The following is a 27,996-nucleotide window of genomic DNA, read 5'->3' as shown; positions in this document are numbered from 1 at the left end:
TTTGCGTTGTGTTATCCTCGTCCCTACTTGGGTTGGCTTGACTGCATCTATTGTGGAGGCGGCCGCTAGTCGACGACTTATACGCAGGTATAGATCAGATCGAATTGGGCACGCGCACACTAAAGAAATGCCAGGTTGATACTGTCCACTGGCACTGGCTTCTGCTCTTTCTCACGCTTCGAGTAGTTTGAAGATCCCACAAGGCAGCACTGGTGATGGCAAAGCGATCATACGAAAGCGGGTAAACATGTCCTGACTACGAGAGTTGGGCGAAAGTGCCAGTCGAGGCTCGCCAGCACTACAATACCCTGTCTCGCCACTCGTGGATCATGAAATGCTTACAGGGCTTAGATACTTTCCTCCGCCTAGCCCGGATGGAAGCATCTAAGGCTTTCTCATGTTGCGGGGGTTGCAAGCAATAAAGCAGGCCAACACTGGGAGACCATCTGACTGGAGGATCGCCATTGAAGAAGCCGCTTCAGGACGCCAATCCCATGTTGCCTGTTTAACTGATGATGGGATTCATATCGACCCCCCTAGAGTAAAATTGCCCAGACATGCCAATTCGAAAGATTAATCTTCACAGACGGCTCGTCTTCTTCCACCAGCCTTGGCTTGCCCTTCAAGGCAACTGCGTCATCGCAACGCGGAGAGAGCCGGCCGAAGCCTTCGCAACTGTCGGGCCTATTTCCTGATTGATGTCGCTTTGAAGGCGAGCGCTCTTGAAGATCGCAAGTACGTAATGTTGTCTACGGGATTCACAATCTGGCTGGCCTTGAAGGTTTGAGGTGTATATATATGGTACTGTCTACCTTTACCCTTAGACTCTCATCAGACAACTCAGCATCACAAAAGAAGAACAGCTAAACCAAGAGAATTTGCATCAACATGAAGTTCACAACCGCCACTCTGGCGGCCTTGGCCTCGACGGCCATTGCTGCGCCCTCGACCACACGCAAGGAGCAACCCCGGGAAGCCGTCTCTGCGTGCTCTTCGGCCGTCTCTTTGGATGCGAAGACGAACGTCTTCTCGAAATACACCCTGCACCCCAACAACTTCTACAGGGCTGAGATCCAGGCTGCCGCCGCAGGCATGAGCGGCACTCTCAAGGAACAGGCTCTCAAGGTCGCTGATGTCGGATCCTTCGTATGGGTGTAAGCCGTCCCAAAACTCACCGTCCGCCCGAGAGAACATTAAGGGAGACTAACGATGACCGTTCAGTGACACCATTGCAAACATTGCGCGTCTTGATCCTGCCATTGCTGACACCCCCTGTGACCACATTCTGGGTGTCGTCATCTACGACCTCCCGGGCCGTGACTGCGCTGCCAAGGCTTCCAACGGCGAGCTCGCGGTCGGCGAACTCTCCAAGTACCAGTCGCAGTACATCGACCCCATCGTCAAGATCATCAAGGCGAACCCCAATACGGCCTTTGCCCTTGTCATCGAGCCGGACTCCCTCCCCAACCTGGTCACCAACATCAACCTGCAAACCTGCCAGAACTCGGCCGCGGGTTACCGCGACGGCGTCGCCTACGCTCTGAAGAACCTCAACCTTCCCAACGTCGTCATGTACATGGATGCTGGCCACGGAGGCTGGCTTGGCTGGAACGACAACCTCAAGCCCGGCGCTGAGGAGCTCGCCAAGGCGTACAAGGCCGCCGGCAGCCCGTCGCAACTGCGCGGTTTCGCCACCAACGTCGCCGGCTGGAACTCCTGGTGAGCATTCAGTCTCCTTTCAAACGACTGACACAAGGGTTAAAGGATGCTGACTGGACATGATTAGGGACGCTGAGCCCGGTGAGTTCGCCTCTGACCCCGATGCCCAGTACAACAAGGCCCAGAACGAGAAGAAGTATGTCACACTCTTCGGTGCCGCTCTGCAGACCGCCGGCATGCCCAACCACGCCATCGTCGACACCGGTCGCAACGGCGTCCAGGGCCTCCGCGAGGAGTGGGGCAACTGGTGCAACGTCAACGGGGCCGGCTTCGGTCTCCGCCCCAGCGCCAACACCGGCCTCGAGCTGGCCGATGCCTTCGTGTGGGTCAAGCCCGGCGGAGAGTCTGATGGCACCAGCGACTCGAGCGCTGTCCGCTACGACTCCTTCTGCGGCAAGCCCGACGCCTACAAGCCCTCGCCGGAGGCCGGAACCTGGAACCAGGCCTACTTTGAGATGCTCCTCAAGAATGCCAAGCCTGCGTTCTAGATGGCGAGTTGAAGGCTTCTTGCTCGGTATCTTGGCAGAGTCCCACTGTAAGCAGGAAACGGAGTGAGGAGGGTAAAAAACAGGGGAAATGCCCTTGCGTACTCCCATCCCGACGTGATGAGCCAACACTCCCTTTATTTGTATATATTCAACATCTTGGATACACAGTTAGCCATATTCAGTACATAGCCAATCAATTCCGTACTTAACCGTCATACTCTTCAGAGCATCTGGACCCACGATCTTGACGGTGAAACCACGAACAAGGCCCAAAGTGGAAATAGAGGTGAGCAGTTGTAGGTTGAGGCGAGTAGGAATTAGTGCTACTTGCTGCTCCTTCCGAACCACAGCGAAATTTGGCAAATTGGTTGTCCCAACACACCACAGTAGAACATCACCCATCGCGGTCACAAGGGACATAGAAACACGGGCAGCATACAGAAACAGTCACAGCAAAATGGGGTCGGCTTCACCGAGAATTGTAACAGAAAACAGCATATTTTGTTTGCCAGGATCTTTTGATTTGGGCGTTACGTGGGTTTCATGTCCAGAGTCCTTTCGTAGGCTACCTATAAGCCAGCAATGCAGTCTCATCCCCATTTTTCACAAATCGATTTGACCCTGCGCATCCCGAAAGACCAAACGAGGAAGCCAGCCTAGGACGCCCGCCATGATCTACCATCTCAGAGCCCTTTCCCCACCACACATCGTCATCGCCATCCATAACCCAGAAGAGAGACAGAGAGAGCTTTTATGCCCTTTATGCTCTCGACATGACACCCCAGGCACGGATGATGTTGTCGGTGTAACCGGCGAACAGGGTCTGGCCGTCGGCGCTCCAGGCCAAGCTCACGCACTCAGGCTCACGGCTCTTCTTGCCGACAGCGGTGAACTCGGGCTTGAGCTCGTCAACCTTGCTCTTCTTCTCAAGGTCAAAGATGATGATGCTGCTGGCGGTGGCAGCGCAGAGCCAGTAGCGGTTGGGAGAGAAGACGAGGGCGTGGATCTCGTCGTTGGCGTTGAGGGAGTAGAGGTGCTTGGACTCGTTAAGATCCCAGAGCATGGTCGTTCCGTCCTTGCCACCGGAAGCGCAGAGAGAGCCGTCGGGGGAGATGGTGACGGTGTTGATGTAGCCGGTGTGGCCGATGTGGTCGGTCTGCAGCTTGCAGGTGGAGAGCTCCCAGACCTGGAATTGCCAGTGTTAGCCCGCAACGTCCATTCCGAGAGTGGATACAGAGGCAAAAATGATGGATTCGAGGGTGCGAGATCAGTGCATTGGTGAATAGTGGTCTCATGGCCTGCAAAAAACAGGCTCTGAAGTAGCAAATACTTTTGGTTGCAAAACATCATGTCGAAGATTTGTCCAAGAAAAAGAAGGGTTCCACGGGGAAATTTTCCCACATACCTTGACGAGCTTGTCCCAGCCGGAGGAGACAATGACGGGGTTCTGGGGGTTGGGGCTGAAGCGGACGCAGGAAACCCACTCGGAGTGGCCCTTGTCGGTGATGGTGTACTTGCAGTCACCGAGGGTGTTCCACAGCTTGATCGTGCGGTCACGGGAACCAGAGACGATTTGTCTGTTGTCGGCGGAGAAGGAGACGGACAGGACGTCGTTGGTGTGGCCGACGAAACGGCGGGTGGTGGTGCCGGTGGCAAGCTCCCAGAGGCGGAGAGTCTTGTCCCACGAGGCGGAAAGGGCGTAGGCGCCATCCGACGAGATAACCTGTATTCACTCCTCCATCAGCCCAAAGTTGGTCAACAGCCCCTAGACGGCGCAGAATTTTCGCGGGGTCCGGGAGGGGTCGAGGAGACGTACGCAGTCGGAGACGATGTGGGAATGGCCCTTGAGGGAGCGCTTGGGGTAGCCGTACTGGGACTCGTCACGGGTGAGGTTCCAGATGATCAGAGTCTTGTCACGACTGGCGGACAGGAGCATGTTGGGGCTGGCGACAAAAGTTAGCGACCAAAGCTCTCAAGCCTCAGATTCGACCACCAGCGCATCTCTCTCCTCGTCTCGGTTTCTGGAACCCGTTCCGTGTCGAGAAAGCACCGTGGGATTCATCGATGGGAGTCGTACTTCTCCATGGAGGTAGCCAGGCTGGTGACCCAGCCATTCTGCAGAGAGCATGCTCGTCAGTCCTGGTGGTCCAAATTTTGCAGACAAAAATCGCCCGCGACGGCGGCGGCGGCGGCAGCAGCAGCAGCAGCAGCAACGGCGTCGGCGCGGAGAGTGGGCAAGCAGCAACTTACGTGGCCCTCGAGGGTACCCTTGAGAATCAACTGCTCAGCCATTGGGAAATGAGGCAATCAGGTCGATTGAGTGGTGAGAGAAAGGTGAGAAAGGTTGGAGTTGATTCTGAGGTCACACCTTTGACCCTTGGAGCTCTTGCTGAATTCAGGAATTTGTGTGTGGGCGAAAAAAAAGCCCTCTTCGGATTAAGGTATCCTACGCGAAGCGTGGAAGAGGCTGTCGGTGGGGCTGCGACCAATGGGCGTCCTGCGTGGCGGCAGCGCTGCGACGAGGCTGATTGGCTCCACTTTGCGCGCTCAGAGTTGCATGTCACTGTGCAGGGGCGACGGCGGGCACGCCTGCAGACGTGCAATGGGACTTGGGTCGGGAACGACTGGACCTAAGGTACGGAGCAGAACATACGTTGTGCAGGATTCATGGAAAGCTTACATAGGGTCTCACAGCCTGTGTATGGATTTTTATCTGCTCCTACCGCTGCTGAGCCCTGCAAGTCTGTCCCTGCCTGGGCGTCCCCTTCTCCTTTCTTGATCATGGAACCGCATAGTCGCAGATGCCTCGGAAACCTTGGTTGTTACTGTGAGCATGCCCATGCCCCCTGTTGATTTACCCTCCTGCCTGGTGGTTTAAACGGCATATTTCCCAAACCTAAACGCCTTGCTGCTGAATGCATTTTGATGCGAGATAATTCTTCGCACCCTCCGACTGAATGCGACAACCGTAAACGACTATTGTGCCGGCACGCCCGTGGAGAACATCTGCGGCCACCATTACCGTTGCCGATTCTTCCCATGCAGGAAAAACAAGCCCCTGCCGACATCTGCCCTCTTAACCTTGACCCGCAGCTCGTTTCCCCTGACGCTGCACCTCTCTGCGCAAGTGTCGCGCATCCGAATTGACAATCATGCTGTGGTCGGCGATCTCGAGCTGTCCGGTTGCCCCTCCCTCCTTCTTCATGAACCCCTCCATAGCCGCGGCCCATAGCGAGTAGCGCTCCTTGGTCATAGGGTCGCGCTCCGACAGTGATCTGACCTCCTTCTGCTTCCGCATCTTAGTCGCCCTTACCAAGCCTCGCAAGGCTTCCTCGCCTTGTTTCGATGCCTTTGCAGCCTCGTCCCTCATCTTCTGAGGATCTCGTCCGCTGTCGTCCTCCTTTGGCGTGTACTTGTACGTGTGCTTGCTCGGGAAATCAGGAAACGATTTGGGAATGTATGATTTGGCCTCCTTCTCTGGCCTGCCACTCAGCTCTTCTCCAAGAAGTGGCAAGGTAGTATGCGCATCGGGGTCCTCGGGCATCGGGTCAAAGTAGTCGACGGCGAGCTTAGATTTGGGGACGGGTTGGCGAGCGTGAGGTCTGAGTGCCTTCGTCTTGAGGGTGAAGCGTTGCATTGTAGACTCGAAGTCGGCAGGCGTTGGTTGCTCGCGGCGCGCGGCGAGAGAAACTCGTTTGAGGTCCTCGATGAAAGAAGCCATGTCTACGCTGGAGATTAGCTCAAATGTGCGGCAGTCAGGGTCCCCTATGGATTCTCACAGGTCTCAACTGTCACCAAATAGCTCTCCATAGCCTCGGTAGTGGCGGAGTCAAAGCCAACATGTTGCAACGCTAAGCCAATACTACGTTCAAGGCCGCTTTTTGCTTGGTAGTCGAGGGAAGGAATGATGACTTTGGTTGCGCATGGGAGTAACGACTCGTCGTCTTCGGCGGGTGTCGCGGAAACCCCAAGATCGGTCTTCTGCCGTTTCGCGTTGGACTCCTCCTCGTCACTGGGCGAGTTTCGTTTGCGTGGGCTCGTGGCCGCAGCGGGTGAGGCAGGTGCGGACATGGCGCGAAGCTCAGGCGAAGCCCGCGTATCGAGACGCGGGTCGATGACGCGCTGGCTTTCGAATTTCAGGATGTTTTCGTCTACGAAAGTTCGGCGGAACAAGGACGGGCGACAGGCGATGGGTGCCGGGCGCTGTTGTTGAAGCAGATGACCCAGCCGACACGAGAGAGTTGATAGGTCGTCGCAGTTTTTGATATGGAAGTTGCAGCTGTTTGGACGGAAACTGTCGGTCGGTACGTACTTTCCAGCAGCAAAATTGGCGAGGAAGCACCGGAGGTTGAGGCTCTTCCTGAGGAACTTGGGAACCTACCTTAGGAGGTAAGGTTCCTTAGTACCTAAAGTAGGTAGGTACTTTGTACCTTAGGTAGACTGGGGCAGGTGGTCCTTGCGTCGGCTCTTGGGCCAAATACGTACAGTGGGTGATCCCAGCCAATTGGTTCGCCTCACTCGTCGTCGTCTCCCTGCGTTTAATGGCGTACCTAGATTCGCGTTCATATGGGACTCGAAACTCGTCCATGTGGTCTCAGGATGGCTCTCGATTTGCCCTTGTCTTTTTCATTTCCATAGTTCCTTTTAGTGTGTCAATTTACGGATAGCTCAACTCGAGTCGAGACCCGTCGCTGGCGGGCTGTGCTACTATCTTATCTGTGTGACACAGGCGTGGCAGTCAAAGAAGCAGTGTTCCAGGTGTTCCACACATCGCTCTACCTTTAATAAGCCCGATCCCGTCTTTCCTCCCGCTACGATATGACCAGCTGTCCAATGCAGCTTCCACCTACTAAATATTGCCGAATTGGAGAGATAGCGGGAGAGAACGCCGCCCTCCGCTCAGTTCTCATTGCCATCCTCGCGTGTCTGAGTCAAGCGCCAGCAGTTGTCCCTATCTCAGCCCGAGTCTCAACGGAATCTCGAGCCAGGGGGCCGCACTCTTTATCATTTGATCCCCCACGCCCTCGATCACGAGTCCCTACCTTATACACAGAACGAGTCCACTATCTATCGTTGCGGTACCATGCAGAGCCTGGAAACCTTGCGTAGCGGTGGCTACCGTGATCTTGGCCTACAGAAGCTGAAACTCGCAGGCCCCCTGAGCGAGTTTCCCTCGGAGATTCTTCAACTCGCCGATACGCTTGAGCATCTGGATCTCTCTGGCACGGGGCTTTCCACTTTACCTGACAGCATCGGTCAACTGCGTAAGCTCAAGATTGCCTTCTTCTCGGACTGCAACTTCAAAGCCTTTCCCAAGCAGCTGGCACAATGCCCGAAACTCGAAATGGTGGCCTTCCGCTCCAACGGCATGAGCAACATCCCGGAGGATGCTTTGCCCCGTAACCTGCGCTGGCTTATCCTCACCAACAACCGCATCGAAAACCTCCCGAGAAGTGTTGGCAAATGCGCGCGTCTTCAGAAATGCATGCTCGCAGGCAATCGCTTGAAAAACCTGCCCGACGAGATGTCTGCGTGCAAGAAGCTTGGCTTGCTTCGTCTTTCCGCCAACGAATTCAACCATCTGCCACCCTGGCTTTTCAAGCTGCCTGAGCTGGCGTTCTTTTCGGTGGCTGGTAATCCATGCTGCGCCATCACCCTCGAACACGAAGTGGCTCAGCTTCGCAAAGTGGTTTGGCATGATCTAGAGGTCGAAGGTTTGCTCGGTCACGGAGCTTCGGGCGACATCTTCAAAGCGAGATGGATGTTGGCCGACTCCGTCGTAGAGGAAGTGGCCATCAAGCTGTTCAAGGGCGAAGTAACAAGCGACGGGACACCTCTCGATGAGATGTCAGCTTGTCTCGCAGCAGGATCGCACAAGAACCTAATCAGCACACTGGCAAGCATTGATGGGCACCCAGAGAAGCATGGCCTCGTTATGCAGCTCATACCGCCCCACTACCAGACTCTGGGGCTTCCTCCTTCCCTGCAGACCTGTACGAGGGACCGCTATGAAGACGAGGGAAAGCTGCCGCTGGACACTGTTTTGGAGATTCTTGCTGGCGTTGCAGCGGCAGCTCTCCACCTGCACGGTCGTAAGGTATCCCATTGCGACTTTTATGCCCACAACATTCTCTTCAACGAGGCGGGACATGCCCTGCTCGGTGACTTTGGAGCGGCGACGGTATATGAAAATCTCAACGGCCTCGACTTTGAGAGGTTGGAGATTCTAGCCTTCGGTCATCTAGTTGAGGACCTCTTGGGAGTAACGGGCCCGGGCCATTTGGAGATGGACAAGAAGCGGCGGACGATCGAGGGACTACAGCAGCTGCTTGCTCGATGCTCGACCCCTGTGGTCAGAGACAGACCGCGTTTCGTGGAGGTTGTGCAGATACTTGAAGATTTGCATTGAAAATATCAACATTCTCACAGCCGTGGGGGTGCGAAACGGCGAGTCTCAAACGTGAAGGGATAGATAGACATGGAAATAAACCAAGAGGCATCCATATAGACTAGATGTCATCCTATAAACATGGGCAGAAATGATTAGGCATTCAAAAACCTTGGGCGATGCGGAGTCAATTCAGGAGTTGACGTTTGGATGAGTGCGGGCTGGGGTAATCTGCAAAAGATTATATGTCCATAAGTCAGTTTACTGGGGATGCCTGAACATCTAGCCGGCGTTGGGTGACGATGTGTGCGTTGAGGTCGTGTGGGTGGTGTTGTTCGAGTGTTGGTTGGTTGGCGGCGGATGTTCTTCCTGGTAGGGCTGCGTGAGGCCGATGGCACCTGCACCGCCCAGGTATGCTGCTTCCTGGAGGCTGCCTGGAGGGAGGCTGCCCTCCACTGCCCACAGTACCTTATTCGTACTTACCTACCTTACCTTACCGAGGTAGGTACTAGGTAAGGTATCTGCGAGGCCCACGGATCGGGCGAGGTCCGATTCGACCAGGGCGGGAGCCAGGGAAAAGAAGGGCTTTGCGCTCCCCTCACCACTAACCCCAGTCGTTCCGTTCCATTCAAACTCCCCTCGCAACGCAGGGTCCAATGCCGACAACCTCAATACTGATAATTACATACCACCATCACCAACACCGCCTTTCACGAACCGACCGCCAGGCATCATCCCACCGACTCATCCATATTTCTTTCCCTTCGTCCTAGTAGGAAACGAAACACGGCATTAAAGAACAGACAGACAGCATCAGACCGACTTCTTTCATCGTCAATTTGCATCCTTGCTACGACTCATCTCCTCGGTTGCGCTCACTCACTATCATCGTGACCTTGCCGCAGCAACGTCACTCCTCGGGTTCAAACTTAACAACACCCACCAAACATGCACTTTTATTGGATACTTTGAGACCGCTCCCACTGTCGCAATGTTTCCCTTCGACCCAAATGTCATGCCAACGTTGCCTACCCGCAAGGGCCTGTTGGTCATCGACTTCCAGAACGACTTCCTTGCCGCCGACGGCGCTCTCCCCGTTGCTGAGCCTGATGCATTAGTTTCGCGCACCCTCGACCTCGTCAAGGCTTTTCGAAAGACTGGCGAAATCATCTGGGTACACACCGAATTTGAAAAGCACCGTCCCTCTTCCGCGGAACAGATCCTGGCTACCGATGTCATGCCCAAGCCCACCATTTTGACATCTCGCTACCGCCGCCGACCCGCCGTCCAACAAGAGTCTGAAGAGCCAGATACGGACCGCGATCACGAGGCTTTTCTCAGCCAGCCCGGCCCCCCCGTCGTTCGCCCTTCCACCTCAGGTGCCCAATTCCCAGCTGCCGTCAAAGACGCCATCGCACCCCGCGATATCAAGTTCCTCAAGTCTCATTATTCTGCCTTCAAGTCGGGCCAGCTGTTGCAGATGCTGCGCTTCAAGTTCGTCACCGAGCTCTTTCTCTGTGGTTCCCTCGCCAACGTTGGTGTGCATGCCACTGCCGTCGATGCTGTCAAGTACGGCTATTCCATCACTCTCGTCGAGGATTGCTGTGGTTTCATATCCGAACTTCGCCTAAGTAATACTATGCGAAGTCTCGTTGATCTAACCGGCTGTGATGTACTTGAAGGCACAGCCGTCGTCGAGAAACTGCAAGCCAAGAAAAGCCCGGCTTCGGCCGCTTCCAGTTCTTCCTCGCCTGTTGTACCAAGAAGGCTCATAGAAACCGCCGACGATGGAATTCTGGTGGCCAGTGACGCTTCAACTCCAAAATCCCAGTCCCTCGAGGAAAAGCTGGCCGGGCTCAAACTCGAAAACGACGTCGGTAGACCTTCTCCAGCCTCGAGGCCTGCAAGGTCCGCAAGGTATCGGTACCCGGATGACTCAGAGTGTGCAACCATCTCCGATATGTTGGAAGTCGACCCGGATGCACAGCCATCATCAGCAGCACCAATCATCAGTGAGTCACCGGTCATAGAGGTTTCTCGCAACCCGGATGCTGCTATTCAACCGGAGGAAGATACCACAAACGGCCCTCAAATAATTGAAGCTGCCTCTGACGATGAAAAAACACATGCATCCGACCCAGAACTGGAAGTAGATACCACAATAGCCTCCACAGGGACTGGAACCATGAGCAGCGAAGAAGTCGACAACGAAGACGCCCTGAAGGTCTCGGAACCTCTCTGTGAGGGAGACACCACTGTCATCCACAACATCATCCCCGAGCCTCTGGCTGAAGGCATCTTTGAGAAAGTCAGAGATGAAGTCAGCTGGCAGAGAATGTCGCACCAAGGCGGCGAAGTCCCTCGTCTAGTCGCCGTTCAGGGGGAAGTGGCTGGCGATGGCAGCATGCCAGTTTACCGTCATCCATCTGACGAATCGCCCCCTCTTCTGTTCTTTTCGCCAACAGTGCGCGAAATCAAGACCGAGGTCGAGAAACAGCTCGGCCATCCGCTGAACCACGCCCTGATTCAGTTCTATCGTGGTGGCACCGACTACATCTCCGAGCACAGTGATAAGACCCTGGATATTGTCAAGGGATCTTACATCGCCAACGTCAGCCTTGGGGCGGAACGAACGATGGTGTTCAGGACTAAAAGACGGGACAAGGACCCGTCTAGTACTGAGTCACCATCCGGAGAAGACTCAAAGAAGCGCCAAATCGCCCGCGCAAAGCTGCCACACAACTCTCTGTGCCGCATGGGCCTGAAGACCAACATGCGCTGGTTGCACGCCATCAGGCAGGACAAGAGGATGGAGCGCGACAAGACTCCTGCTGAACTGGCCTTCTCAGGCGGCCGCATCTCCCTCACCTTCCGACAGATTGGCACCTTTTTGGATCGCGATAGTACAGTGATCTGGGGCCAAGGAGCGACATGCAAGGCCCGAGATGAGGCCAAGCCCGTTATCAATGGGCAAAGCCCTGAGGCGGTGGAAATGCTGCACGCTTTTGGCACGGAGAACCATTCTACCACGTTCGATTGGGACCGGCACTACGGTAAGGGGTTCGACGTTCTTCACATGAACCATTCACCTCGACTCTGCGTCTCAGCTGATTCCGTCGTCAATACACGCATCGCCCTGATGCTAGCCGAGTATGGAATTTCTTACGCAAAGGGCAGCATGTCTTCGTCCTTCAACTGGAAAGATGGCGAAGGTGTAAACAACACCTCTACGATCCCTGAAAGCCCGCCGATCAGATTCATCGACAACGACGCCGTCAAGTCCACGGTACAGGGCGAGCTGGCAATCATGTTGTACCTTGACGGCATCTATGGCTCAGCAAGAGCAGAAGCCGCTGGCAAGTCGCACTCAGACCTGGCGAGGATTCTGACCCGTTTCCAGCAAGGACTCGCATTGCTCGAAAAATGGCGCCAACTCGAGCGAGACGACGAAGGCAAGCGTGACCTGAAACTCCTAAACAAAGAGCTGGCTATCTGGGGAGGCTACTCCGGAGAGTCGGAGTTTATTGCGGGAGAGAGGGTTTCTTTGGCCGACTTCGCCGTTTGGCCAGTGCTTCACACCATTGTGGAGAAGTATGGTGCTGAGGCACTCGTCGCGACTGGAAAGTTGAAGGAGTATTACGAGAGGTTCAAGAGCAGAGACTCGACTACCAAAATGCTGGGAACAGACCGGCCGGAGGGCCCAAGCACGCCTTGAAATTATCCTCACTTCACGTTGGTAATTGAAGATACCCAGGGACGGATTCATCTTACAGCTCCTGGGTATCTGAGGAATAGGTCCATGATGCGCGGGAAAGCCTCGGAGCGTATTGTTTGCTTGATACCTTTTTGTAAGAAACAAAAAATGCCTCGAATAACACAAGCAAACCAGAAAAGGGGCGCGCTGTGAGGTTTGCTGGTGAAGCAGGCCAACGTTACAGTCATCGAAGCTTGGCTCTATCTGGGTCGGCAAATCTTGAAAATGTTTACACATCATTTTTTTTTTCCGTATCTCGTTGAGGATGATAAATTTTGTGTAAATGGAGACGCATGCTCCATGCAACATGTCAGCGCAACATGCTGTTAGGACTGGTGGAAAGCCCTTGATATAAAAAGAACACATAAATGATAAAAACGTGGGGAGGCGCGACCGCTCTCGCACAGCCTGAAAGCAGCCAAGGACCCCAATAAAACGCCGAAATGGATCAGCACCCCTCATGTCTCGAGTCCAAGTGCTCACCCATCATTCCTTCATGAACTGCGGCCCCAATTGCTCAAGAGCGGACGTCCCACGGCAACGGGTATGTGCCGACCCAGTCAGCCACTTCAGATCTCAGCTGCACAATCTCTGGGTCGGTTTCTCCATCGCCAAGATGCTGCATGAAGTGTCTCAGCAGACCAGGCTTCTTCTCTCCCTTCTCCTCGGCAGTCTTTTTTGCGCTCTTGTCTATACGGACGGCAATGGTGACGGCCCGGTCAACGACATCAGCGACACGGCTAAAGTCTTCCTCGCTGAATCCCCTTGTTGTCATGGCCGGTGTGCCCATACGCAGACCGCCAGGCACCAGTGCTGACCTGTCACCGGGAACGGTGTTCTTGTTCGCCGCGACACCAACAAGCTCCAAAATACGCTCAACACGACCACCGTCGATACCCTGCGGCTTCAGGTCTGCAAGCACGAGATGGTTATCGGTGCCGCCTGACACCAGCTTGTAACCCAAACCTCCCTTCTCCTTAGGAGCGCCCAGTCTGTGTGCAAACGCCTTTGCGTTTGCTAAAACCTGCGTCTGGTAGGCGCGGAACTCAGGAGCCTGTGCCTGCTTCAAGGCAACGGCCAGGGCGGTGATTGTATGGTTATGGGGGCCTCCCTGGTGACCAGGGAAGACGGAGTTGTTGATGGGGCCCTCGAGGTTGTACATCTCATCCTCTTTCTTCGCGTTCTGCCGGCGCACACCCTTGCGGAAGAAGATCATGGCACCGCGGGGTCCACGCAAGCTCTTGTGGCTAGTGGTGGTAACAATGTCGGCGTAGGCGAAGGGCCCGGGCATCACCTTGGCCGCGACCAGACCAGAGATGTGGGCCATGTCAGCGAGTAGATAGGCATTGGCCTTGTCGGCGATCTCGCGCATGCGCTTGTAGTCGATCAACCTGCTATAGGCACTAGCACCGGCAACAATGACCTTGGGGCGGTACAACATGGCCAATTCCTCCAGCTTGTTATAGTCGATCTGACCGGTAGTCTCGTCAAGCCGGTAGGGGACGGTTTCGAAGTACTTGGAGATGGCGGAAATCTTCTTGGTCGGCGTCTGGTAGCCGTGGGAAAGGTGACCGCCGTGAGGCAGATCCAGTCCCATGAGGCGATCGTGGGTGTCCATTAAAGCAGAATAGACATACAAGTTGGCGGGGGCACCGGACAGAGCTGCACCATGAGTTATTGGCTGGCTGGATTGTCGAGAAGGGAAAGAAAACAATACGCACCCTGCACGTTGACACCCCATTGCGTGGCATCGAGGCCAAAAGCCTCGAGAGCTCGCTGCTGGCAGAGACGTTCCGCTTGGTCGATGAACTCGTTTCCGCCGTAATATCTCGCGCCCGGGTAACCCTCGGAGTACTTGTCTAGCCAGTTGATGAGTATAAATTCAGTACTGGAGACAAGCTGCTCATACTCTGCATCACACTGCCCAAGGCATCGAGAACAGCTTGGGAGGTGAAGTTCTCTGAGGGGATGAGGTTAATAAAGTGCTTCTGTCTGTTTTTCTCCTGGAGGTATACCCGAGTCAGCGGCTGGTTCCCTTCGCCAAGACCTCGTGTCATCGCAGCACTGCTCGTTGTGTTGACGGGGAAAGCAGGTTGTCGCAAATGTCGGTGTCAACCTTAGATGTCGTCCTATGAAGTCGTACCTTTTCAATGATGTCGAAGACAGCGGGATCGGCTTGCTGGAGGTGAGCAGACAGCAGCTAAAGGGCAACCCAAGTCAGCAACGGAATTCGAAAGTCAGGAAAAGGTCGGAAAGCCAAACGGCGCACCTGTTGTTGGCCCTCAGAGTTGGACGTCGAGATGCATCTCACGCCACTCACGCGCGGACGAGTCGCCGGGACCGCCCCTCTCGGCAAGCAACGCAGGGCACGAGAAGTACCTCGGAAGACGGAAAAAGACATGATGACAGCAATAACGACTGGCTGTCGTGGAAGCAGTGTCAAACGAGGAGAATTGGAGGGAAAGCAACGAGGGAAAAGGTGAAGAGGGGGATGGAGGATGAGCAGGAGGAGGCTTGATGTAAGGTAAGGCTAGGACAGCTGCAACAGCCAGGCAAGTACCTGAGGGAGGGATCGAGTTACCGATGCTAGTACCCCAGCTACAAACCACGAGGAGATGATGTAGCGATGTGCAGTCGGTGGGGGAGCCGGTACATATGGCACCAGCCAAGCTGGCGGATACGCTGAACCAGTGACCATTGCTCGGTATCTCATCCGTCGTCCAGCGGTAAGTCGACCGAGCTGCTCAGCGGTTGGCGCCGGCTTCGGCTCCGCGCTACCCACTATGACCGACCTTATCAGCTTTATCGGCCTGCATGGTGGTTCGCCGATGCTTAGGTAGGGACCGCGCTCCAGACTCCAGCACCTTTCGCCCCGTCATGTCGCTACAGGCACCGCTCGAGAGCAGGTCCGCGCTAGAAGTTGGCAGTTGGAACAGTAAGCAGTGCACGGGCCCTCGGCAAGGTCCCGCCTCATGGTGGACCCTGTCCTGACCTACCTTTTTACGCGGCATCGCGGCCGAAAATTTTACTCTTTTTCTTCTTCTCTTCTTTACACAACTAAATTGGAGATGACGAGCACGCTTTCTTCGCACATCAGCTCTTCCGCTTCGGCGGGTGCATGATGAAATGTTCTGGCACCATCACCACCTTTTCAGGGACAATTTGAAACAATCTGATCCAATCCATGGTTGTGCTTCTTTCTTCATACTCTTTTCATTGCGCCGGTCGGCCATCCTCTCCCCAACGCACAAGTGTGCTCAGGGCTTCAAAACTAAACATGCTGCATATGTGTTGGGAACTTGACGTAGTCCAAGTGCGTTACGTAGTTTGTCCATAGGGAAACCACGTCTGCGACAATGTATTGCTGCACTGTGGCTGTTCCTGTCGACTGCTTGCTGATCAAAGCTGAGTACGTGATGGAATTTTCCATCAATATTCCCAACGGTTGGTTTTGTGCCTCGCGTCCGTGGATGACCTCAATGTTGGTTCTGCATACTGCCCAAAGCTACCCAGCAAGCTTGCCTCGTATACCGCTGCCGTATGGAGATGGGCCAACACCATATGACGGATCGTATCATTCGGACCCTTGACTGAACCCGATCCGCCGAACACAAGAATATCGAGAATTCGCTGTATTCGTAGGTAGGAAACGTAACTGCCGAGCCCTGGGGCTATCTTAGTTCCCGACAATCCCATGACACGAATTGTATGTGCCCTGTGCAATTACCTTGTCTATCTCTGGTTGCGCTCCTATGCTATCTGGTGGCCTTGGGCTGGTAGACAGCGCCTAGAGATAGGCCGCTTAAAGAACCTCAACAACTTTCACAAAATACGCACACCCATGTGGGAATCACAAATAAGTTGAAAGTTTATAACCGTGTAAAGATTGCTGCTGCTCATTTTTCATGCCCGTTTTTTTGCCATGTCATCGATTTCCATTTTTCAATGCTACATGCCAAAGCCCTGCTGCGACATTAGGACCAGTAGGACGTAAAAAAAGAAGACCCAACCCGATGACTCCGAATGCAGCCGCCTAAGGACCGAGATCGAATTGTAGTCGTCTACTTGGTCTCCTCCTCCTCGCCCATCAGAGCGTTCCTCTTCGCCGCCGCTCTCTCCTGCTTGCGCTCGCGGGCGGCCTTGGTCTTCGCACGCTTGGCATCCATCTCGTCCTTGAGAGCCTTCTCGCGGGCCTTCTCGGCCTTGGCACGGTGGATCTATTGCAAACAAAGATGTTAGCACACATCCCTTCCGTCCACGCATAGTCGTGGTCTCGTTTCTGAAGGGTCCGGGTGTTGTAACTTACGTGCTCAACGAGAGCACGCTTGTGCTTGAAGGTGTTACCCTTGCTGGCGTGGTAGAGCTCGTGGTAGAGGTGCTTGTCGATCTTGCCGGAGGCACGGTACTTGACGAGGAGACGGCGGAGAACACGGAGGCGGCGCATCCAGAGGACTTGGCTTCATCGAGAGTCAGTATAGAATCTCCACGTAAGGGCATACAGCCGTGGTGTAGCTGAGATGAGAGTCTCCTCGCCAGGACAAACGTGTGACGAGGAAACTCCTTCGCAACAGGCTATCCCACAGATCGCTTGCCGGGAGTATTGGTGTCGACGAACCTGGGCATACGAGCCTCGGCGGTACCCTTGCGCTTACCGAAGCCACGGTGGCGACCGATGCGGCGGGCAAGGTTCAGCTCACGAGCACGGGATCTCGAGTGCATGGTGACGGGCTTGCGGATGATGAGGCCATCGGCGATGAGCTTGCGGACGGTCTGGCGGGAGTTGGCGTTGGAGATCTCGCTGACCTCGTTGGGGTCGAGCCAGATCTTGCGCTCACCGCAGCCGATGACCGACGCGGCGAGGCGCTTCTGAGTTCGCAAGTTGACCCTGGAGAGAAGCAGTCGCAATCAGCCCGTGTCCCCGATACATCATGACATTGTGGGAGGAAAAAGTGTTCATCCTCCTTCGATTCCATCCAAGTGCCGGTCGTCGTGTGTTCGGTTCGTTTCGACTCCGCCAATCCCCGACGCCACAACGGCCGGGAATTGGCGTTGCCGGGACACAGGACGACGGGAATCTCACTGGAATCGGTGTTGCAGGGCGTTGCTGGGTGCGGTCGTGATAACTTACATCTTGAATGTTGTCCTAGTCGATGGTCGTACCTACCGGGGGAGTCGAGGTGTTGGAAAATTGAGAGGGGTTGACGCTCGAATATTTCTCTGGAGGAAAGTCAGAAAGCGGTGCGGATTCGAGTGGGGCCACTGAGCCAGCTACTCAGGATTAAGCGAGGGCTCCGAATGAATCATGCCATCACGTGATACGCCAACACAGCAAAAATGCAGGTACGTACCGCAGTGTGCAACAACCGCTCTCACCTCGCAGCGCTGGAGACTGTGCCTGTGCCTGTGCCTGGCTGGGGTGGACGGCCACATCTTTTTGTAGTGCCAACAACAGCCTTATCGATACCAACTCAGGAATCCTCCCCAATTCTTCCATACCTCATCTTCGCATCGCGCTTTGCGCACACCTTTCACTCCCAGAATTGCAAGCAACTGTCATGGCATGAAGTGAATTGTAACTTTTCCACATTTACCATCCATCCTGTATGCTAACCCTGCCTACCTTACTTGCCAAACACATCCTCGCCAACGTCAACCTTGCCCACACTCCATATCTCCTTTTCATCTTCAACCTCGTCATTGGACAGGCCCAGGCCTCCCTGGCCTCCCTCTGCTTCCCTCCTTTCCCGTACTTGCGCTCCGAGCCTCAGGGTGACACGTTTGAAGTAGTCCTGCATGCTCCTCTTGGTGTTGGGTGGCAGGTTCGCACCATCCACAAATTTGTCAAAGACCTTGCTTTCGTCGTCCGCAACGTTAAAGAGAGCAACGAAAGCGGCTTCCGCAGCCAGCTTGACGGGAATAACCGGGTCTCTAACGCTGGCAAACACGGGGCCAGCAAGCAACCCCACGTGCGGGCGAACCATATCCATGTTGGTACGGCTCATTGTGCGAACGATAACCAATGCCAGCCGCCGAGAGTCCACGGAATTACCTGGCTGGATGATTTTTGCCAGGGCCTCAAAGATCTTCTTGTTCGAATCAAAAGTCTTGACCGATTCTGACAATAGGTATTTACCAGTGGCCAAGATGACGTTGTCCGCGATGTAAGGCTGCATAGCTTGCGTTAGCATTTTGTGACCGTGCTGCAAGCACCATTTACTTACGTGTTTGCTCGACATGCCCTGGCAAAGGAGATCGGGCAGTTCGTCCGCCAAGGGGCTTTCCAGGAGGCTCTGCGGTGATTCAACCAACACCGCGTTGAGGGCGAGAGCCGAAGAGTGACTCCAATGACTGGTAACCACCCGGTTCTTCAGCAGCCCGTTCGCAGCCTCCTCGGGCACGTTCTTGATAAGTGCTCCGAGCAACTTGGCATTGGTGATTGTCATCGCATCATCTCTCTCATCAGTATCCATATCAATGAGACCCAGGACAGCAGCGCGCGAGGTCTCGCCCATATTGGCACCGGCCTTGCTGATGACTTCGTAGAGCGCGCTGAGCATGGCGGTTCTGACGCCTGGGTCCGCAGTCTTGGACCCAGTCACCAATTCGGCAATGAGCGGATCGATTCGTGGCGTGTATTTGATGAGCGTACCCAAAGCCTTGGCTGCGCGAGCTCGGAGAACCTCGCTGGAAGTGTCTGCAAGCGACTTGGCAAATGTACGTTGCAGCTGGGGCAAGAATGGCTTCAGCGCTGTAGGCATCTTCTCCAAAAGGTTATTTAGGGTCAACAGGATCGCAGATTTGACATCTGTAGATCTCTCAGATACGACACGAATCAGGGGCCCCGTGATCTGCGTGACAAACGGCTTAAGGGAAGCCTCGCTGGTCCGGTCCACAATGTCAGAAATGGCCAGAGCTGCCTGTGTCCTTTGCTCTGGGGTGCCGTTCATGAGACCCTGCAAGAATATCGGTAGGATGGCGTTGATGCCCTTCGGAAGCTCAAAGCCTGGCAAGTTGGCGCCAGCAACGCCAACTTGTTGAAGAGCTTGTCGGGTTGAGGTGACGAGACTCTCCATTTCCTCTTTCCTGAGTTTCTTGGTGAACTCGCTGAGCGCAGCCCAAGCTCCCTTGAGTACATTTTGGTCTCTGTCATCGAACGAGATGAGGAGGGAGCGTACAATATCTTGATTGTAACGTGAATAGTCCACGTCGGCGGACGCGAAGAACTTGGCCAAATGACGTGTGGTAGTAGCACGTCTGCGATGATCGTCGTGCTTGGTAAGCTGAAGCAGGACGTTCATTACCGTGTTCAAACCATCGTACTCGTCAATGGACAGAATCACTGTGTCGAAAGAGTTTTCGAGGTCCTCTCTCAAAGCCTCGTCTTGGCAGTTGATAATGTTGTCCATCAAAGAGTTGATAATGTTCGGCAGACGGCGGTTCATGGCAGCACCAGCGACCCGAGACAGAGAAGCAAGGGCCTTGGCGTTGAACGCTGAAATGGGAGGAGTGATGAGGGTAGGGATGAGGTTCGGGAGAATGATATTGGAACGGGTGGTTTCTGTAAGGAGGGTGAGCAGCGCCTGCAATGCGTTGTCGGCGTTTTCCTCGGAGCGCAGCAGGTTGAGCAGGTATGGAAGAACTTGGTCCACAGCCTTCTTGCCCAGGATCTGCTGCAGGGAGTCGAAGGCCTCTGCGGCGGCTTCTCTGACATCTCCATCCGAATCGGTGAGGGCCGTCCTGACAACGGAGATAAGTGTCTTTTCGTGATCTTCCAGAGCCTCTTCGGAGGCTGAAGAGATAAGCTCCTTGAGGGCAAGACAGATACCTTGCTTCGCATCTGTATCCGTCGATGTCTGCAGGCCCTCCTCCAGAGTTGGCAGTAAAGTAGAGAGGACGCCATCGCCCGCCTTGCGAATCAATTCGCCGAGAGCATTACTGGCAATAACCTTGTGCTCCATATTGGAGCTTCCAAGGCGGCGGATAATGAGCTGGGTAAGAGTTGGCACAAGTTCCTTGAGGATGCGGGGGCTGGACACCAAGGCCTTCCAGACGCTGATTGCGGCGGAACGGACAGCGTTAGCCGTATCGCATCGGCACACGTAGAGAGCAGAAAGGATCTTGTTTCTCTTCTCCTCTCCGAGTGCCTCGCGGAGGGAAGCGCCAGCCTCCTTGGCACTCTCCTCATCCTCCTCGTCATCCTCAGTCTTGCCACTGATGCCTGTCAGGTTGAAGAGCAGGTCACCAACAAGCTCGACGGAGCTGAGACGAATGCGGTAACTATCGTCGGCCAAGCCACGTTCAAGCTCAGGAAGAAGTAGGTCGACGGCACGTACGGCGAAGTTCTTGACGAGCAGACGGCCGGCCCGAAGAGCCGTCTCACGAATTGACTCGACATCATCGGCAAGACCTGACAGAATGGGAGGAATAATTCTGCCCAAGTAGTTTGCAAAGCTGTTGCCGAAGCAGACGGGAAGGAAGATGAAGAGGGACATGAATCCTTCGCGAACAGCTGATTTTGAAGACTCGACGTTCTGCAAGATGGTAGGGAGTGTCTCTTCCAATCTGGTGGTACCCAAGCCGGCGAGAACCTCGCTGAGAGCCTGGGCAGAGCCGAGACGATCGCCAGCACCATTGTCTGCCTTGAGAGTTTGCATAAGGCCAGGAATAAGATCCGGCAGAGCATCTTCACCCAGCTTCTCAACTAGGGAACCCAGCGCTCGGGAAGCCGTAGCACGGGTAGTCGGCACCGGATCGACGATAGCAAGCTTAAGTCCTGCAACAAGGACTGGCAAATGAGAGACCAAATCCTTTCGCTCCGTAAGATGGGCAAGACTGCCAATGACTTGTGCAGCCTTGCGTTTGGTGTTGGAACGGTCGCCAAGGCCGCGTTGGAGAATTCTTGTAACCAGGGCAAGAGAAGGGGCGTCAAGGTAGTGAACAAATTGGACCTTGATCAAAGAATCCAGAGCCTCGTCAGTGTACTTTGTCGGGTCACTGAGCGCCTTCAGGAGAATGTCGACGAGGCTCTTGATCTCAGGGTTGTTGATAACCTCGCCGAATCTCTTCAAGCTTTTGTTAGCTGCGGAACGGACTTCCTTATGACTGTCATTGAGAACTCCTGTGAGAGGAGGAATGATATCGGGAAGACTTTGGGCTAGCTGGTGGGGGTCAAGGTAGGCCATAGCCCCCAGCAGGTCGCAGGCACCCTTCTTACTACGCCATTGCTGGTCGTCTAAGCCATCCAGAAGTGTAGGCAGGATCTTCTTCACACCATAGGAGCTGAGCTGGCCAAAGCATGCCTTGGCTGCAGCCAGACAAGAGTCGCGAACGTTGGCGTTTGCATCGCCAAATCCAGTGAGAAGCTGGGGTACGATCTGAATGACATAGGGCTCGAAAAGGCGACCGAGAATAGTGGAGAGCAGCTCGTACGCGAGGAGGGCGGCTTCTCTTTGATTTGCCTCCTTCTTGTTCTCGATGGCTCCTCTCAGCGTCATCATTATGCGCTGTTCCTTCAGAGATGAAATTCCACGACCCTGGACCAGGCCGGCCAGACCGTATGCTGCGCCGCGTTGCTCGGCGTACTTCTTGGAGGTCAGCAACGTTTCAAGGACCTGCTGGAAGTACTTCGACGATTTGTCGCCATAAGCCTGCACCAGTGGCGGCAAGCATTCCGCAATTGCGTATTGAACGGTCTCCGATGGCGTGCTGAGGGTTGACAGAAGTCGTTCGATGACGACGGGGAGCTTTGAGTCTCCCAGTTTCAAATGCCGAGCAAGAGCACCGTACATGATGATGACAGCTTCATTGACACGGTCAGAAGCCTCCGTGTTCTTATCTGGGCCTTCCAAGGTGCGCTCAAACACCTTCATCAATTTTTCAACCATACCCTTGCCATGAATGTCAATGGCGCGGATGGCTGCGTCGAGCATCTCACTACGGACGTTCGCGTTCTGGTCGCCTAGTGGCCCCCTTTCAATGAGAAATTCGAAGTACGGGTCCAGTTGTTGTTTGTCCATGTGTGGCGCAAGCTCCTTGAAAGCGGATCCTATACCGTGTCGTGATTCCCAGGGGTCGGCGAGATTGGTCTTCTTGGGCATGCCGTAGACATCCAGCTCGGGGACTCGTGGTTTCGCGAGCTCAACATACGAAGATTTGAGAGCATCCAAGATCGACTCGAGGGTAGCCTTGTGTGAATTACAGGCCTCCGCAAGTGAGCGGGCAGCTGCCCTCCTCAGTTGGCCATCAATGCTGTACAGGTAGGGTAGCATCTTGGCAGGAACTTCAGGAGACAGGCTGAAGTTGCTTTCCTCCCAGATCTCCCGACCAAGCTCGACATTCTCCTCCACATCATCATGACATGCTAGCCAGATTTCGTCGGAGAAGTCAAGATCGCTCATGTCGACTTCTGCACTAATTACCTGCAATGCTGTAGTCCGGACGCTTATCTGAGGGACGATAGTTCCCTTAGCCAGCACCGCAATCTCTTCCGGGGTCATGTTGGGTGCAACGCAACGGCACATATCAGCAAAACAGTCTTTGACAATCTTGTAATGCTGCGTGTACTGTTGCATGGAAGATATGAGGGAAGACAGGACCTGGATACGAGGAGTTGCAGGGTCCTCGCAGGTGATGGTGTGGAAGGAGAGGAATTCAATGGCGAGGACAAGCTGAGCATCACGGTCATCAGCCGATGGGCCGAAACCTCCGCTTTCCAGGACGGTGAAGACCAGCGATAGAGCGTATACAAGCGAGACAGTATCGAAGGGTCGTTGCTCACCAGCAAATCGCAAACGGTAGAGTACCCTGGTGACGAGCTCATCCACAGGCTCCTGTTTGTAATCTTCGGGTAGCGAAGTGACGCCCCGGGCGCGCAACGTCGCAACTCCAACAAAAGGTTTCATCGGACCAAGACGGCTGGTGGTTCGCTCAGAGCAGGCCAGGTAAGCCAGAGACGCAGCGTCCCCGGTGAGAAGACTGGACCCAGCGTCGATTACGTCTAGGAGGGCCTTTACTGCCGGGCCCATCCAGTGGCTGGCTTCAGTGGGTGGACCAGTAGCGAGGCTTTGAACGATACCAATACCGCGCAACAAACGGGCTTCGAGTTGGCGAACAGATTTGCGGATTTCTGCCTCCTTGTGCAGTTGAGCCTTCACCTTGGCCGTCTCCTCTGCTGTGAGCTTCTTTTGCTGCCCCTTCTTCTGATCCAGCTGGGCCCTGAGTTCCGCCTCCCACTTTAGGATGTCATAATCTTTGTTGTTCTTATCGGGAACAGCTGTCTGGGCCTTCTTTGCGAGAACGTCTACGAAGGCGGTGCCCTCGGGGGTTCTGAAGATAGCCGCCTCCACGGGCCCAACGTTTCGCAATTCTTCCGGCTCCAGGTCTTGCTGTATAATTTGAACGATGCGGCTGGTCATTGTTTCTGGGGCAACAAAAGCCAGTTCAGCAGCGGCATTACAGGCAGCCCTCTTGACGACATCGGACTTTTGCTCGATCGAGGTGCTTTCTGTGATTTCCTTGATGAGGCTGTCTTCAAACCTACGTGCCAAGTCTCCAGGATCCCGTTCTACGCGGAGGCAGAGGTCAATCCAACTAGAGCGAGGAACGAGGTCTTGCCGAGCAAGAACGAGTAGGGAGCAGAGCTGTTGATCAATTGTTGCTCGCACAGCTTCTTGTTGGCTTTCTTCCACATTCTTTGGGTTGATGCAAATGGTGCGTAAAACTTGGTGTAGGCTGCTGTTCTCGGTCTTGGACAATGCTGCTGCGCTGTCCTTGTCTGCCGTCTCTAAGCTGTCGATCCAGCGCCAGATGCCATGTATGACAGCCTGAGAGACCAAAGCTGGACGACTGGCATAGACGCGAGACAAGCTGTCCGTGGCGACCTGTCTGGCCTTGGGAGTTGCCCCGGATGAGGAGATGGCGAAAATGAAGGCCTCTGCCCAGGCAATCGAGACAGGTTTGGTGGTCTCCTCACTCAAATGCTCTGACGCGGCCGACAAAGCACGGGAGAACCAGATAAGCTCGTCCTCCACAGTAATCTTGCCATAGATGCGAGGATTGAGCAGGAAGGAAGGTTTGGGCTCAAGAGCAAGAACCTGATTCGCAATAGAAATCTTTGACAATAATGACTTGACAGTAGCAGTCACATTGCTTTGCTGAGACCAGGAGGTGAGGGTGGTGACAATGAAGGCACCCACTGTCAAATTGTTTTGAGCGGCAACGAGGGGATTAGCAACTACCTCATTGTAGGTGTCCAAAAGTTTCGGTAGGACAGCCTCAGCAAACTTGACGACGGCAGGGGAAATATCACCCGAGCTTGTAGCAGCGTTGAAGATCTCACCGACCCGAAGTAGCCAAATGCGACGAGACGTAAACTTCTTGTCAGAAATGCCTTTGATGCACGCATCCACGATTGGTTTGGCAACTTCTGTGTCATTTCCAAGCAAGAATCCTGTAGATCTAGCCAGAGCAGAAGCCTCGACGGCAAGAGCAGCCTCGTTTCCCTCTTTTGCAGAGACGACTGCCAAAGCGGCGGCAATTTTGTCCGCAATAGTATTGGAGAGAGGAATGGCCTCGAGCATCTCACAGTGCAGAATTCTGTGGTCTGCGGATGCTAATTTCCCGCCTTTGACGGGACCAACAATCTCTTCCGAGACCTTCTCCAGGGCCTTATCATCCCGGCTTACAGCAGCCAGTGCCTTGAAGGCCTTAACAGCGCCGTTCCGAGTGTTGACATTGCTGGATTTGACATTGGAGAGGATAGGCTTCAGCAGGTTTCCCAAAAGGATCTGCGAAAGGTCGAAGTCCTTGTGAAAAGCGCGAATCAGGGGGATGATGACATCGCTGAGAACGATTTCAGGCGCACGCAGCAATCCCTTTTCCAGAGATGGAATAACCTCCTTGGCAAGATCTTCCAGGGTTACAAAGTCAAGGAAGAAGTCATTGAGCCCAGATGCGATATGCTGGGGAACAGAAGTCCGTGAGCCAATGATTTCTCTGGTATAAAAGGTGAAGTACTGCGACTTCTGGGCCTCTAGGACCGACTTGACTGCGGGGATTCGAGAGCTCACGCCGGCGATGACGCCGAGTAGCGGGGCATTTTTCATGGAAGGCTGCGCCGACTTGGTCGTCAGGAGCTGAACAGCGTCCTTGAGAGCCTTGTCTGGGTTCTCATGGGCAGAGAAGAGTTTGCGAAAGCCTCTCCGAGTCACGATGATGGCGGAATGGGTCATGCCACCTTTGGCAGCTGGCTGGAGACACTTGTCCAAAACGTCGACATAGCTTTGGAGGATCTGAGAAGCCAGCTTGTCCCAGTTGGAAGTTTTGGCGAGATGCTGCATGAGCAAGCTGCACCACTCGACGAGAACGAAGGCATTACTGGCGGCGATTCCAGGCTTTTGAGACTCGGCGCGCAAAGCAGCAACGAAAGCGAAGAGTACGTCGAAGTCGAGACCTTTGGAAAGAAGAGCGGAGAGACATCTCTGTACGGCGAGTCGAGAGGGTCGGTCGGCGTAGAAAGCATGTGTCCAGAAGAGCAACTGGACGAGTCTGCGAACCAATGGCGGGTCAAGTTCTGCAATAGATGGCAATGGGTCAGCTGGAAGGATCAATGGGGGCGCCGAGGAGGCGGTTCACCTGTATTTGATATCTTGTCCTCGACAGTTCGCAGATGAGCTATCCTGATATTGGTGGAAGACGAGGTCAGGGCCGTTCTCGTGGCAGGGAAATCGAGAGGGGCGGGGGCAGAGCCGGAGCCATTGACGACGACTTCAGTCATTTCGGCGGGATTGGGAGCGGACAGAAGATATCATTGGGGGCAAGCCGGCCAGCGATATGGTCGGCGGGCAGGTAGGTTTCGGAGACTTGTGGCACCGACAGAAGTGAGGATAGGCGCAGATACAGTGAGTGGTGTTGAATGACGGACGGAGAAGAAATTGAGTGCTGTCGCCGTTGGTGCCAAATTGCGAGGCAGATTTCGATGGTGTGGTTGAGGCTGCTCGAGGCAGTGGGCACGCACGGCAAGGCAAGGCAAAGCCTGAGATACACCTCAGTACAGCGCGCTCCTCCTGTCTTGGCAGCGTAAGTAGCTCCAACTCAGTGGACACACAGCACCCATGCCCCAGTCGGATGTGGGCAGAATCCGGCTCTAGGGTTGTGTGGTCTGGGCCTGGCACCTTAGGTAGGGAGGTATTAGGGTGGTAGGTACCTTCCCTCACCTAAGGTAGGTAGGTACCTTAGCCCGGTAGATTGGCGGGGTTGTGCTTCTTGATAAGGAAGGCGGTCAAGTCATGGTCAACTTTTCCACCGCGGGGCACTCGTCGGCATCAGGTGGGCGTGGATGCACGGATTACTGCGTAGTTATGGCGAAGCGCAGGTGTGCAAGGAGAAACTCCTTTACATGTCTTGATTTAAGGTGTCTACGAATTGTGTAACTCATGGTGAAGTTGTGCTAATATCTTCGTACCTTGAATGAGGATCCAGGTTTAAGCATTGGTTGAATAGCAGGCCAATTGACCGGCACAAAGGGGAACCGGAAAAAAAGAGGAAAAAAAAAGGGGCCCGACCTGCGAGCTTCGCCGGTGACTCAATGCCTAACGGGAGGGAAGGTGCCAATTGGGTGACGTGAGGTGACAAAGACCTCTCGCTCTAAGCTTTCTCTTCTCCTACCTTAGCGCTAATTCCTCGGGCCAGAGGTAAGGTACCTAGGTAGCCAACACCCAATTTGAACGACGATTGCACCTTCAGCAGCATTTTGTCGTCCACATCCACATCCACTTCTAAAAATCACATCCACAGTGTCCAGTCAGACTCAAACGCCGGGCAATACCACCCGCCTGTTGCTGAGGTCCAGGTCCTGCCTCGAGTCCATCCTCCGTCCCTTGCCTCGAGCCAGCCATACAGGCACCCTGTCGCCCCCATTCCACCGCAAAAATACTTTCTATTTGTCTGTCGCCCAACATGCACAACATCCATGACCTGGCATAGGTAATCGAGCCCGTTTTCACAAACGCAGAAGCAAAAATATTCATTACCCTTGGCAGCCGAGCCCACTACTGACATCACTCTGCCACGCTCACGCTCGCACCCTCATCCTCATCATCACAACTCACCACACATCTCACCCTCATGCTCGCACAGCACTTCTCTCTGCACTCTACGGATATACAACCCTACCTTGCCTTCAGGCACTTCACCTGAAGCTTGTGGCCATCAAACTCACCTCCGTGTCCACTTGTATCGTTAAGGTATCTTCCTTGCCTGGCTACCACACTTGGCTCAAAAAAGAAAAAAAGAAAAAAAAGGGTAAAACATTGTCATCCACTGCCTCATTCCACCCAACGTCTGCCTCTTCTCACCCACTCGTTTGCTCGTTTACTCACTGACCCAATTCGCTCAGGCCGTGGCTCCCTGAGCCCACCAGCACATCTCGTCCGTGGACAGCAAAAAGCGGCATTTCTGTTTGCCCAACGCCTGTCCTCACTTCTTGCTTCTCGGCTCGGCTCCTCATTCTGTCGCTCCCGATCAACTTAGGCCCGGCTTGGGTCTTTTTGGAAAACCCCCGAGTCTGACTTGCCCTGCAACACGTCTTGCCTATCTGCCTGTCCTCGTCGCCCTGATCTCATCTACTCCGATCGAGCGCGAATCCAGTC

At 54.5% G+C, this 27,996-nt stretch overlaps 8 protein-coding genes across 8 annotated transcripts; 3 read left to right on the top strand and 5 right to left on the bottom strand.

The window, feature by feature from the left end:
- Positions 1–888: 888 nt before the first annotated feature.
- On the top strand, positions 889–2,207 carry CEL6C (1,4-beta-D-glucan cellobiohydrolase cel6c; the record flags this gene model as incomplete). The annotated part of the gene is made up of 3 exons (XM_053182070.1): positions 889–1,154; positions 1,222–1,719; positions 1,787–2,207. The coding sequence occupies 3 exons, from the start codon at positions 889–891 to the stop codon at positions 2,205–2,207; spliced, it is 1,185 nt and encodes a 394-aa protein (XP_053033965.1).
- Positions 2,208–2,967: 760 nt separating this feature from the next.
- CPC2 (cross-pathway control WD-repeat protein cpc2) lies at positions 2,968–4,499 on the bottom strand (the record flags this gene model as incomplete). The annotated part of the gene is made up of 5 exons (XM_053182069.1): positions 2,968–3,393; positions 3,613–3,930; positions 4,024–4,150; positions 4,285–4,322; positions 4,458–4,499. The coding sequence occupies 5 exons, from the start codon at positions 4,497–4,499 to the stop codon at positions 2,968–2,970; spliced, it is 951 nt and encodes a 316-aa protein (XP_053033964.1).
- A 784-nt stretch (positions 4,500–5,283) lies between these two features.
- On the bottom strand, positions 5,284–6,278 carry COL26b_009337 (uncharacterized protein; the record flags this gene model as incomplete). Its single annotated transcript, XM_053182068.1, has 2 exons — positions 5,284–5,930; positions 5,987–6,278. The coding sequence occupies 2 exons, from the start codon at positions 6,276–6,278 to the stop codon at positions 5,284–5,286; spliced, it is 939 nt and encodes a 312-aa protein (XP_053033963.1).
- Positions 6,279–7,290: 1,012 nt separating this feature from the next.
- Positions 7,291–8,616, top strand: COL26b_009336 (uncharacterized protein; the record flags this gene model as incomplete). The annotated part of the gene is made up of 1 exon (XM_053182067.1): positions 7,291–8,616. The coding sequence occupies one exon, from the start codon at positions 7,291–7,293 to the stop codon at positions 8,614–8,616; it is 1,326 nt and encodes a 441-aa protein (XP_053033962.1).
- Positions 8,617–9,586: 970 nt separating this feature from the next.
- COL26b_009335 (uncharacterized protein) lies at positions 9,587–12,310 on the top strand (the record flags this gene model as incomplete). Its single annotated transcript, XM_053182066.1, has 2 exons — positions 9,587–10,607; positions 10,770–12,310. 2 exons carry the CDS (start codon positions 9,587–9,589, stop codon positions 12,308–12,310), a joined length of 2,562 nt encoding a protein of 853 aa, XP_053033961.1.
- Positions 12,311–12,866: 556 nt separating this feature from the next.
- Positions 12,867–15,165, bottom strand: CBS2 (Cytochrome B translational activator protein cbs2; the record flags this gene model as incomplete). The annotated part of the gene is made up of 4 exons (XM_053182065.1): positions 12,867–14,011; positions 14,071–14,269; positions 14,493–14,549; positions 15,142–15,165. 4 exons carry the CDS (start codon positions 15,163–15,165, stop codon positions 12,867–12,869), a joined length of 1,425 nt encoding a protein of 474 aa, XP_053033960.1.
- Positions 15,166–16,410: 1,245 nt separating this feature from the next.
- COL26b_009333 (uncharacterized protein) lies at positions 16,411–17,279 on the bottom strand (the record flags this gene model as incomplete). Its single annotated transcript, XM_053182064.1, has 4 exons — positions 16,411–16,566; positions 16,656–16,806; positions 16,965–17,234; positions 17,275–17,279. 4 exons carry the CDS (start codon positions 17,277–17,279, stop codon positions 16,411–16,413), a joined length of 582 nt encoding a protein of 193 aa, XP_053033959.1.
- A 691-nt stretch (positions 17,280–17,970) lies between these two features.
- On the bottom strand, positions 17,971–26,123 carry COL26b_009332 (uncharacterized protein; the record flags this gene model as incomplete). Its single annotated transcript, XM_053182063.1, has 3 exons — positions 17,971–18,516; positions 18,571–25,919; positions 25,982–26,123. 3 exons carry the CDS (start codon positions 26,121–26,123, stop codon positions 17,971–17,973), a joined length of 8,037 nt encoding a protein of 2,678 aa, XP_053033958.1.
- Between the last annotated feature and the right edge of the window lie 1,873 nt (positions 26,124–27,996).

This window comes from Colletotrichum chrysophilum (genome assembly GCF_026319265.1).
Source record: "Colletotrichum chrysophilum strain AFK26 chromosome Unknown scaffold_89, whole genome shotgun sequence".
Taxonomy (NCBI): Eukaryota; Fungi; Ascomycota; class Sordariomycetes; order Glomerellales; family Glomerellaceae; genus Colletotrichum; species Colletotrichum chrysophilum.
This window is presented reverse-complemented; position numbering and strand designations above follow the sequence as displayed.